A 12,795-nucleotide genomic window follows, 5' to 3' on the forward strand; every position below is an offset into this window, starting at 1 on the left:
TTCTTTTTTCCTTTTACTGTAATTAATAAAGTAATGGTACTATGTAGTTAAAGAATCTCCAGAGTAGAAAAACAAATTGAATTTTTTCCTCTTTACGGTGAAATCTTGAGTTATAAATCTAAATGGTACACATGACTGAATAATTATTCACACATATCACTTACATAATTAAATGTTATTAATACACTCAAAATTTATGATTAAAATTATTTTTAAGGTTATAAAATCTATGATTGAAATTATTTTAAGGTTGTAAGATGTAGATGTGCTCTCTGATAACTAGACAAGTTGTAATTTGTGAATCCTCTCAGTAAATGTTCCCTTATCTAATGCTTTGTCAAACAGTATTTAAGTTTGTCTATCTTCAGTAAGCTCTACCTCCTTAGAGTAATCATCTTAGATACGAACATTTCATAAGCTGGACAGTATGACTGACTACAAAATGATTATAACATTAACATAATATAGTTTTTCTCTGTTTATGAAAAAAAAACATCCATTGAGTACTCTATCTTATCAGTGCCTACTATAAAGCAAGCTCTATGAAGGCTTCTTAAAAGTAGGTAGGATATATCACACTGCATAACACTTGGTTATTAAATGTCTCTTTCCATCTATGCAGACAGACTATGACTGTCTTGATGATAGGAAAGGGCCTGCTCTTGTCATTGTCAACAAGATCTCCACAATGCTAAGTTTAATGATTAATTTTCAGTTTTAATCGTTTACTTATTGTCTCTCTATCTCCATGGGAATGTAAGCTATGGGAGGGCAGGAGTTTTGACCGTTTTAATAATTACTGAATCACAGTGCCTATAACAAAGTGTAGCCCGTAGTAGGTGCTCAGTCAGTAAGTATCTGTTGTATGTATAACCAACTAAATGAATACAAAGTTTTACTAGTCTCCTAGGTGAAAGTACTCTCTCCTTTCTCTGAAATCCCATCACACTCTTCTTTTGGATGTACTCGCATTTCTCTTTCTATACTCTAGAAGAGTTTAGATAGCACTGACATCATTTGTTCCCTGAAAGCTTAGTCATATTCCCCTATGAAAAAATCTGGATTCAACTACCCTTCTTCCCTCCTTTTCCCTCCCCTTTCCTCCTCCTCTCCTCCTCCTCCTCCTCTTCCCTTTCTCCCCTTCTTTGTCTTCTTCCCACATGCCTTCTTTCCTCTTCTTATTTTCTGATAACACTCTCTATATTTTTTTCTGTTTTAATTGGTTAGTCTCAGTTTTCTTGTTTTGTACCTGATAGTAGTGGGAAAGCTTTGTCACCATTAAGTATGATGTTAGCTGTAGGTTTGTTGTAAATATTCTTATCAAGTTGAGGAAGTGCCCCTCTATTCCTAGTTTACTGAGGGTTTTATACAGTTTTTACAGGAAAAGTAAGCTAAATACTTGATTACACCCCTATATTTGTCAATTTTCAAAATAATTACTTGCTAGCATTCTCCAAACATAACTTATTTTTATTATTAATTCATAAATTTTAACATTTCTGATGTTTCAATTAATAATAGTTATTTTGTTAATATTAGTTTTGTTAATTGTTCAAATTGTACTATCTCTGAATAACAAGAACTTCTTCAAACTGGTTCTTGAATTCTTCTGGCATGATCAAAAAAGTCATTGATAGCTTTCTTGTCTTTTGTCTATTCCAGACCTGGGGTCAAACATTTCTCTAAGGACCCTTTCTGGGAAATGGTATTTAGAGACCTCATTCTGGACACAAGAGATATTTATTGCTACTGGGTTGGTCATTGTTCTAGGAAGTTTTGGGCAACATAAACTGAATTCTTGAGGAAGTGGACCCTCTGGGAGATGGAGTCAGCAAGCAGAAGTTCCTATGGACTAAAAAAATGTGGAAGGGGAGAGGAAGGAAGTCTATTTGGACAGAGGGAAAGGGTTAAGATATATAGAGGATATCTAGGGCTAGAATAATCTTTCAACAATCAAGTTGGGCCAAGAGGTCCAGGCCTTTATACTCCCTCAGAATTATTTTAAAGAGGAAAAATATATCATGAATTCATAGTGATACTGCCAATTCAGAGTTAAGTTGTTTTACTTTTGTATCTCTTTTCTCTTACATCAAAAATCTTGATACCTAACAATGTTGATAATTGCTTTTATACTATAGTGCAATTTAAGATAACATTATATATTACATCTGACAAAACAATTAATAAAAATAGATTTATCTGTAGTGTTAATGTCTTAAGGGTATATTCCGCTAAGAATATACAGTCAAATACTGTGTATTTAAAATCACTTGAAATAGGTCCTCTCTGCATGGTTTTGCCACTGACTCAATCCCAGTTTAGACTGTTGATTCAGAGGTTGATTTTTTAGAGATTGCTCCCTTTTCCATTTTTATTTAATTTTGCTTTATAACACATTTATATGATTCTAGGGTCAGATTTCCAATATAAAGTATACTTAGAGAGGTCTGTCCATCCTTGTTCCTTTCATGCTATTCCCTCTTTAGGCCTGTGAATAACCACTAAAAAAACAACAACACAAAAACACCTTTTAATTTATCCTTTCATTTTTAAAAGAAAATATGTGTGTGTCTGTGTGTGTGTGTGTGTGTATACATACTCTCTCACTTCGTCCCAGCTTCCCCTTCGTCACCCCCCGCCCCCAACCCCATGTCCTCCAGTCCATTCTCTGCATCTGCATCCTTATTCTTGCCCTGTCACTGGGTTCATCAATACCATTTTTTTAGATTCTGTACTGAGTTGCTGCCAGTCTTTTTTACAAGTAGCACTGCAATAGCCTTCTGCATATCTTTTCATATTTTTGACCATGATAGACATGAGTCTGCAGAATCTAAGAGTAAGTGTATAAATAAACATAGTAAAATTCTCCTCTATAGCAGCTATACAACTTGCATTCACAACAAGATATGAAAGTGCCTGCTTTCCCACAACCATTCTCTTAGAGTATTGAATTAGTTGTCTATTGCTATGGTAACAAATTACCACAAATTTAGTATATTAAAGCAATACAAATTTATTACCTTACATTTCTGGAAATCTAAAGTCAAAAAATAGATCTCCTTGGGCTAAAATGAATGCGTCAGCAGGTATTTTCTCTCCAGAGGCTCTAGGGGAGGATCTGTTTCCTTGTCTATTTTCTAGAGGTGACCCACATTCCTTGGCTTGTGGCCTCTTCCTGTCTTGGGAGTCAACAATCACATCACTCTGACCTCTGCTTTGATTATCACATCTTCTCCTCTGATTGACTCTACTGCCTTTCCTCTTCACTGGTAAGGACCTTTGTGGTTACATTAAACATCTGGATAATCCAGGATAATCTCCATGTCTCACAATACTTAGTTTAATCAAACCTGCAAAGTACCTCTTTCCCATGCAAAGTTCTGGGGATTAGGATGAAGATATCTTTTAGGGCTATTAGTCTGCCTACTACAAATATGTCACCAATCGTTTCAATTTTTGATAGTCTTATTGATAATAAAAGTAAGTTCAATTAATTTTAATTAACTTTTTGTATTATGAGTGAATTTGAACTCATAACTGGTTTTCTATACTCTATGCTCTTTGCATTATTTTTCCTGTGAACCGTAAGTTTATATTTTTTGCCCATTTTTATAGTTGGTCTCTTTGTTTCCCTTTAAAAATACTTGGATCTTTATAGAATTTGGTTCTATTCAATTTGGAACAGATTCTGTTTTCCCTTTTCCTATATAGATCTTCAGTTATCCCAATGCCACTTAAAGAGAAACCCACCTTTTCCCCACTGATGCATACGCTACTTTTTTCATATACTAAATTTTCACACATAATTTGATCTATATCCATATTTTAATTCTGTTTCATTTAAGATATTTTCTTCTAAACTCTTATACTGTCTCTTAATGTAAGAATTACTTGTCTTTAGAAAACATTCAACCAACAACATTAAAGTCAATGACTGAAAAGAAAGTATTTATTATGTGTTCCTATGTTTTCCCCACTAGAATTTGAGATGATTGGGTATTATATTATCTACTTTTATTTCCCTGGTCTCTAGCAGTGTTCCTTGTACGTTAAGGATAATCAATAAATCATTATTAAAAATGTATAAATGAAAATGTTGGACAGTAAATCTCTGCTAGAATACTTTATGTTTAGCTGGCAACAACGTGTTTGCTATCTAAATGTAACAGACTTTATTTGATCCGATGAGGACTCTTGAGTGCTAGTCATACAAGGTATTTCTTACCTTTACTTTATAAATGAGGAACTTGAAGTTCAGAAATGCTTAAATTACTTTCTCAAGGTCACAAAGCAAAAAACCGGAACTGGAATTAAGTTTTCTGACTTCAAATTTAATGTTCTTTGCATTAGAGACTACATTCTTGCCCTTGGTTTCATTCCTCTTTATTCCTCTTTCAATTCTGAAACAACATTTATCCAAGAGATGTACATGTTACTAAGGTCTGATTATAATGAAATAAACCAATTATTCTCTACCAAAAGGAATGCATGAGAGCCAAAGTAACATTTTCAAATGATCATTATTCTGAAGGTGATAATATTAATTATATGTTTACAGGTAATATTAAATAGCAAAAGTACTTTTTGTTCAACATTTTAATGTTTATGTTTTTTTTATTTTTATACTTTATTTTTTACTAAAAGATTATTTAGACTAATTTTTATTAATTTTTAAAATTTACATATATATCTATATGTTCAGATACTACCACAAGGCTATACACAAAAGAAGCTCAGGGAATGACAATGCTGTGCTTCTAGTACAATTAACGGGACAAAAAGGAATGAATGAGAATAAATATAGTGAGTTTTTCTTATTTTGGGATTCTTGGTTCATTGTTTCCAGTAATAAACGAGGAAAGAAAATTAAATAGATAGGACAAAAAACAGATACTAAATTATTATAACAATGTGGTTGAAATCCACTGGGTTCTCATATTTAAAAAAGATGTGTTTAGCAAAGTTGCTCCAATCATATGGTATTATCTTTTAGAGTTATAGACAATATACTAACTGATTAATTTATGAACATCAATTTTACATCTGAACTCTGTGGTTCTTCTTGAATGATTTACTGTAATAGTTGTAATTTAAATCAGTTTCATTGTGATTATATTTAAAATCATCATAGACATTAATAAACTGCCATATACATTTATTGTTACTCTATATATCTATCATTTAAATATGTATTATATAAGCTAAAATACATTTGCATTTAATAAATGAACATTCTGAATCTAGATGGAATGCTCATTTCCAGAATTAAGGTTCCTAAGGGGGAAAACAAAATTTCTGCTTGTGGAAGCTAAACATAATGCTGTATAATCGATTGGTTCACTTAAAGGCATCAGCCATGCTCCCTTTGATGATAGATTAAGTAAATACGAGAGTAGACAGCACAAACATTACGAGTATTATACAGCATATTGTAGTAAAGACTATGAAAATCGGTCACGCTCTAGAGCAAGCAATATGGATGAAAGTGCTTTATGAGAAATGTATTTATAAAGAAATTGAGGAAAATGATTATATTAATTATATAAGTGGTGAATAAATAGTGACATAAAGGGTAAATTAAAACCAAAATAGTTTTCAGGCTTTTTCAGAAACAGAAAAGAGCTCCAGACTTTTAAAAATAGTCAAAAGTATCTTATTCTTAATGTAAAGAAAAATCACAATCTGTACATGCATGAAAAAATCCAAAGTGAACAAGAAGAAACTATAAACCTTAAAAATTTACAACAGAGAGGCAAAAATGATGCAACTGATCACTAAGCAAATGATTTATACATCAGATGAGCAGGATGGCCTCTTAGCCTTACTTAACTGTACAAAACAGCACTGAAACTTTAGGACCCATAAGTGTGTGCTTCCACATTGCCAACTGCCCTAGGGGTAGGTTTCTGTGTTAAATCACACCAGGAGAACAATGACCGTACACATTCACGAGCTTGACTAACAAAGCTAGTAGGGAGAGCCACTGCAGCAGTGCCTTCCTGCCTAAGGGCTACCTAGAATAGACTGCTGTCAATAGCAGCCTTTTCCTCCTCTGATCTTACTTAACCCCACCAGTGATCTTCACTAGTTCCTTCTCTCCCTACCACTGTAGAGTCAAAAACGAGGACATGTCTAATACAACACAAAGAACGATGCTGTACTTGGGTCATACCCATCACACATGCTTTGGTTACAATCAGTCCCCTTAATAAGCACCTGGTGAACTTTCAAGTAATTTGAATCTATTCCCAACGTGACCACCGATTTACTAATCCAGTTTTCCAACCTGCAAGACGGCGCCAATATTTTGATTCCCTTTCTTAACAAAGATGCTATGAGAACAAATGCTTTCAGCTATTTGGAAAAATGAAGCACTACAGAAATGAAGGTGTTCTAGCTGCAGTTGAAAGATTCACCGGATCATCATCCTAGCGCCAGTCTGCAAGAATGAACAGACATGAATTTGAACCCAAAACTGTTATCAATAGCAGGTGACATGACGCAATATGAAAGGCGGAAGGGTGTATTTTGTTTCCCTTCTATCTATGATAACTACGTTCCTTATCAAAGTGAATACCGACTCCTGCTGCTCATTAAGGCTGTCATGTTTTTCACAGTCTCATCTGCCTTACAATTGAAATTCTTATTTTAACAGCATTATCTTAATGTTATTGCTAGCTATGGAATGCCTTGTGAAGACTGCAACATTAAAGTTAATTTGGCCCTACCTCTTTGGTAATGGATACTGTCTGGAATATAATAAACTATGGATACTCATACCTGGACTGAAATATGTCAAGGCTACTTCCCCAATTATTGCAGTTTGTCATAGGCGGCCCTTAAAATGGTTGGTTATCATTTCTCACATCTGACTAATCTCATATTGCTTATGATCTTTTTTATTAGAGTGGCAAAAATCAGAATTGATGTGAAGTTTCTTTTTCTTTTTTTCTCATTTTTAATTAAAACCGGTTATGCCCTTCAGTTGAGCTTACCACTGAGAAAAATTAGATCAGTATTACAATAAGAAAGTATTCCTAGGATTATAGTCAATGTGTAATTTAAAAATTACAACATAGTAAATAAAAAAATAGATCAAATGACCTATATTGTTAAGTAGCACCTTCCATTAAGCAAACCTGCAGCTTTTATAATTTAATGTCTATACAGTACTAACAAAGAAACTATACACACAATATGCTAATAAAGTAAAACAATCTCACTTAATGAGTTTTTATTCCCATTCAGGTGTGATGATTTCCCATAGCTTACTGAATAATATACCTAACAAATACTTTACACTTTACATATAAATAGGTCAAACCAAAACACTGATAAAACCTCAGAGATAAATACCAGAAGTTAATTTTTAAAATTTAAACATTTAAAAATAGTTATTTTCGATACTAATATAACTCAAGAGCTCTGAGATTCAATTAAAATTTAATCTTTGATGCCTGGGATTTGCTTCAAAATAACCACTTATGGAGCTGGGGGAAAAGGGGGATAGAGTTGAAACAAGACTGGCCATGAGCCACCAACTGGGGAACGGAATTCATTTTTCTATTTCTATGTATGCTTAAATTTTTTCATTATAAAAGTTAAAAATTAATCTTTGATATAAATATTTTATTTCTTATTTAATGGTGTTATTTCACTAAAGAGAGCCTTGTAGGAAGCTGGAAAAATACAACGATACTATGAATATATTTTCCCGAAGTTACACTTCTGGATTCTTATTTTATAGGCATATATTAGATATCCCCTGCTCCCAGGCTTTTACTTTAGAATATCCCTTAGTTGATGTCCACGCATACACGTCTATGGAAGAAATCAGCATTTGAAGATATAGATACCTATAAATGGACAGGCAGGCTCCGTCTATATTGAAAAGAAGTTTAGGTCTCCTCAAAACCAAATACAACAATGGTATACCACCATGCACATATTAGAGTAACAAAACAAAATTCCAAAAGTCAACAATACCTAGCACTAGTAAGGATGTAAAGCAATTGAAACTTTTATATGTTGTTGATGGGAATACAAAATGGTAGAGCCACTTTAGAAAATTGTTACAGTTAAATATACCTTTACCTTCTGACCCAACAATCTTACTGATAGATATTTACCCAGGAGAAATAAAAACATATTTCCATATAAAGACCTTTATGGAAGTGTTAATGGCAGCTTTATGCATAATAGTTCCAGACTGGAAATAACTGGACATAGTTCCAGATGTCCATTTGTCCATCAGCTGGTGACTGGATGAATAAGTTGTCTGCATCCGTACGATGGAATGCCATTCTGCGACAGAACATACTACTGACACCTACAATGACATGGCTGGATCTTGAAAGCGTTATGCTAAGTGAAAGAGGTCAGATATCAAAGGCTACATAGCATGTGGTTCCATTTATTTGACCTTTCAGAAAAGGCAAAACTATATATAAGGAAGTAATCAGATCAGTGGTTGCCAGGGGTTTAGGGCAAAGGGATGGAACTGACTGCAGAAGTGCAAGAGGGAACTCATTCTCTACCTAGACTGAGGTGGTCACTCCCCGACTGTGTACATTTGTTAGAACTGATGGGTATGGATGAGGCTTCTTATGTTTACAATATACTTTTCTGTATTTTTCTGTATAATTAGAATGTTCTAATTTTCTAATCAGAGGGAAAAACTAACATTATATAAAATTAATAACTGATGTTATGACTTCTCTATTGCCTTGATAACTCAAGAAGACATAGAAAAATAGCTAAATAATATGTCAGTAATAAATCAATCACATTTCTCTCAGTATTTGATCAAAACTGTGCATATGCATTTATACATGCATGTATGTACTCACATACTTACACCTCTAGGAGACTGGAGGTATTTAGTTAATCAAATGTTATGATGGAAAGAGTGACTTTAATCTCACTATAATAAAATATCGTTATTACTAATTATACCAAAGTTAAACATTCTTTAATGAATCAAAAGTATTCTGGGATCTCATGACACTTCAGGTTTATCATCATGTGTGTCCGTTATTATAATACAGGCGAGTGTGTGGCGTAACAGAATTAGTCTGGGAGAGAAAGAAAGGAGTAGCGGGGCAGAGTGGAAGGGGATAACTTAAAGGAGTGGGGAAATTGATATCATCCTCCACAGTAGGTTTTAAGATAGTCTGGAACACTGAGTGTATCAGAAATACTTTTGTGTTGTCTGCAGTGCCTAGTATAGCATATGACATATTTTCTTGTTATTTTCTTCCAAATAAATGGGATCATCAAAAGGTGATGTGCTTTTAATAAAACGTTCTATGGAACTTCTTGAAATTCAATTTATATAAGATAAAATTATTCTATTTTGAGAACGTACTTCCTAAAAGTTCGCCAAAACCTACACACAGAGGTCATAATGTATCCTTTCAAAGAGAGATTCAAGGACCACATATACAATACATACTTCAAAAATTCATGTAATTTTGAAAGTGAATATTCTAACAAGAAGTTACAAGCAAAAAAGCTTATGTAGGGTATGTGTGGGGGCAGTGGGTAGGTATACAAGAAATCTCTGTACCTTCTTAATTTTGCTGTGAACCTAAAACTGCTCTAGAAAAGTAGAATCTTTAAAAAAAAAAAAAGTTTTGTAGGTTTAATAATACTCAGTATTTTCCAATTTGGTCACTGGAAGATTTTGTTTGTTCACTCAAAATCATCATCTTCTCTAAACAAAGTTGCTTTTTGTTTGTTTTTTAAAATTCTGGGACATTGTGTGTGTGTTTTAGTGCGTTAAAGTGAAGTAAGGAAGTTGTAATATTGGATGATTAGAACACATATCTACTTAATTGAGAATAATCAATAAAAAGGCAAAACCAGGCAGTCCTAATAAGTCAAATCTCTTTAAGATCTTGAACACTGAACTGCCCCCTCACTCCTAATTAAACTCTTATTCACAAGAGTAGGGACTGTGCTCCTATATTAATTTCTGTATTCTCAACGTTTGACATAAAGCAAGTACACAATAAATGTTAGATTAGTAAGTAAACAGTGGGTTAACTGATTAATTAATCTCAACTCTTTATCCCTTAAACATCCATACTGTCAGCCACAGACCTTTGCCTTCCCTATCAAACTCCTCACTTCCACTCCCAGCAAATTTAAAAGAGGCTCTCATGTTGGTATCGCAGCATCTCTCATTAACTTGACTATCTTTATTCACCTTGCCAGTATCTAACCCTGAGTGAACCCTGCTAGGTGCTTTTCTCACTTCTGGTTCTAGCTTTAAGACAAAGTCAGTGTCCTTACTAAAATTCATGCTAAGTTCCTTTGGGTTTTCATTGCCGCTCAGCAGTCCTTTTTGTCACCTTAAGATGTTTTTCATTAATTTCTTCCTTTATTCAAATGTCCTTTATTTTTTTTCCAACTAAAAGAATTAGTTGAATTCTACCAGACAGGCAACTTCTTCTAGTACAAGTGAACAGCAGAAACAAAGAGGCAAGGGATGTCAGGTGGGGATCCGGTTATCGGGGTGAGAGGGCAAGAAAAGATGGAATAAGAAGCACAGGACTGTAGGATATAGTACCTTATGCAGAAGAATTTTTTTTTAAGCTCTTTATTGGAATATTGTTTTACACTCTTGTACCAGTTTTTGAAGTACACCAAAGTGAATCAGCTGTATTTATACATATATCCCCATATCCCCTCCCTCCCATGACTCTCTCCCACCCTCCCTGTCCTGGCCCTCTAAGGCACCACCCATCATCAAGTTGATCTCCCTTTGTTATACAGCAACTTCCCAGAAGAATTTGAATTCTCATTGTAAGAGATGAGGATCCATTGGGAAATTTTAAGAAGGGTGATATAAACATTTTGCACCCTAGAAAGATCACTTTGGTAGCAATATGGAAAAAAGCCTGGGAGAGAGAGGTAGATAAGAGGCAGTGAGACCAGTAAGGAGGGTGATAAATAAGATCAGGAAAAAGATCTTGGGGCTTGAAATTAGAAAAGTAGTAGCGGGGATGAAGTGATGAATTTAAGATCTATTTATGCTGTAGAACTGACAGGACTCAATGACTGATAGAAAATGGAGAACAGAGTAGAAGGAGAAATCTTGGATAACTTCCAGTTTTCCGTCTTAGTCAATGATCACAGCCTTTCCAACAAGTGTTCTACATCTCTTCTGTTATTCTTAAGCCTCAGCCTTACACCTTCAGCTCACTCTAGGCAGGTAACCTTACTTCTAACAGTAACATGAAAAATAAGAACATCAAAGGTCACCTATCACATGGAACAGCTCAAAATTCTCTTTAATCCTTACTCATCATTTCTTATCCTCTCCTGTCTTTCCAGAATTAATCCTATACTTCTCTCCTTGATCCTCTCTCTGCTTTTCTCTCTCCTCTATCCTAGCCTGCATTTTCCCACATCAATAATTCTTCTCCCAGAGGAACGTCTCTTGAATCTGCCAATTTCTTGAACTGCTGCCTCATTTACTATCTTCCTTACATTATCAATTTCAAAACCGTAGTCCACCTTGTTGCATTCACGTTCTCATCTGCAACCCAGTCTTGTTTCTGACCTTCAACAGAAACTGCTTCCTCGAAAGTCACCAATGACTACACAATTACCAAATTCCATCTTCTCTCCATAGTTCTCAGCTTCACTGACTGCTTATGAAATGGATGGCTCATTTGCCACTGCATCCTTTTCAGCATGCCTTCTTTTGCTTAATTCTAATGGTCCTGCATGTCTCAATTTGCTTCTTTCCCAGTCTGCTGTTTGATACTTTCCTTCAATATGCCTCCAACATTTTAATTGTAGCCATTTCCCAAGATTCCGTCGTTGATTCTCTTTTCTCTTCTCACGCCCGTGACTTGAAATACGTATGAGGATCTTGTAGCATTCTGGCCCTTCTCTCTCTTTGCCCCAGACTCTATTTCCGTCTTTATTTTTGTTTATTTTTTTAAATAAATAAATTTATTTAAAAAAAAGATGTACTGAAAGTGTAAAATATATATCAAATTTCAAAAACTTAGTCCTGGAAAAGAATATACAATATCTCTAATTATTATATTGAATCCATGTTAAAATGATAGTATTGTTGATATATTGAGTTAAATAAAACTACTATTAAAATTAATTTCGGGGGGAGGGATAAATTGGAAGATTGGGATTGACATAAACACACTACTGTACATAAAATAGATAACTAATAAGAACCTACTGTATAGCACATGGAACTCTACTCAATATTCTGCAATGGCCTATATGGGAAAAGAATCTACAAAAAAAGAGTGGATATATGTATATGTATAACTGATTCACTTTGCTGCAAATTTCCATCTTTATTCAGCTATTTAGTTCTATAAATTCTACCTCTTCATAATTTTCAACATGTTTGCTCCTTTACATTCTGACAGCCACTGGTTCAGGGCTTAACTTGCCAACCTGTTTTTCCCTCTCAATTATTCTGGAAAACAATTAATGCTATATGGTGCAGCCAAGTATAGATTTTCTAAAACCAATCACAAAAGTCTGTTCAAAAAATTGGTGTGATCCTCAGCATCTCGTTAAAACTGACGTCCGTAATATGTTCCAACACCTTCTACCTTGAACCCCACAATTTCTTCCTCATTCAACTGAGCCTGGCTTTTTACTGTTTCACGCACACACACAGCACTCTTTGCTGTCTCTTGTCGTGTACTCATATTGCTTCCTCAACTTGCCATGTCTCTTTACTCTTCCCCCAGCCCAACACTACTCCGTCCTCTACCTACTGACACTTCACCTATCTTTAAAGGCCAA

The 12,795-nt window shown here is 34.4% G+C and overlaps 1 protein-coding gene across 2 annotated transcripts in view; it reads right to left on the minus strand.

The window, feature by feature from the left end:
- Positions 1 to 12,795, minus strand: part of ATRNL1 (attractin like 1) — a 734,504-nt gene that overhangs the window by 212,645 nt on the left and 509,064 nt on the right. The window contains exon 28 of one of the 2 annotated variants that reach the window (XM_057736177.1): positions 8,502 to 8,531. The exons of the other annotated variant lie outside the window; for it this stretch is intronic. Within the exon in view, the coding sequence (XP_057592160.1) occupies positions 8,502 to 8,531 (30 nt within the window). The remainder of the gene's footprint in view (positions 1 to 8,501; positions 8,532 to 12,795) is intronic. 2 annotated transcript variants of the gene reach the window in all.

This window comes from Hippopotamus amphibius, chromosome 5 (assembly GCF_030028045.1).
Source record: "Hippopotamus amphibius kiboko isolate mHipAmp2 chromosome 5, mHipAmp2.hap2, whole genome shotgun sequence".
Taxonomy (NCBI): Eukaryota; Metazoa; Chordata; class Mammalia; order Artiodactyla; family Hippopotamidae; genus Hippopotamus; species Hippopotamus amphibius.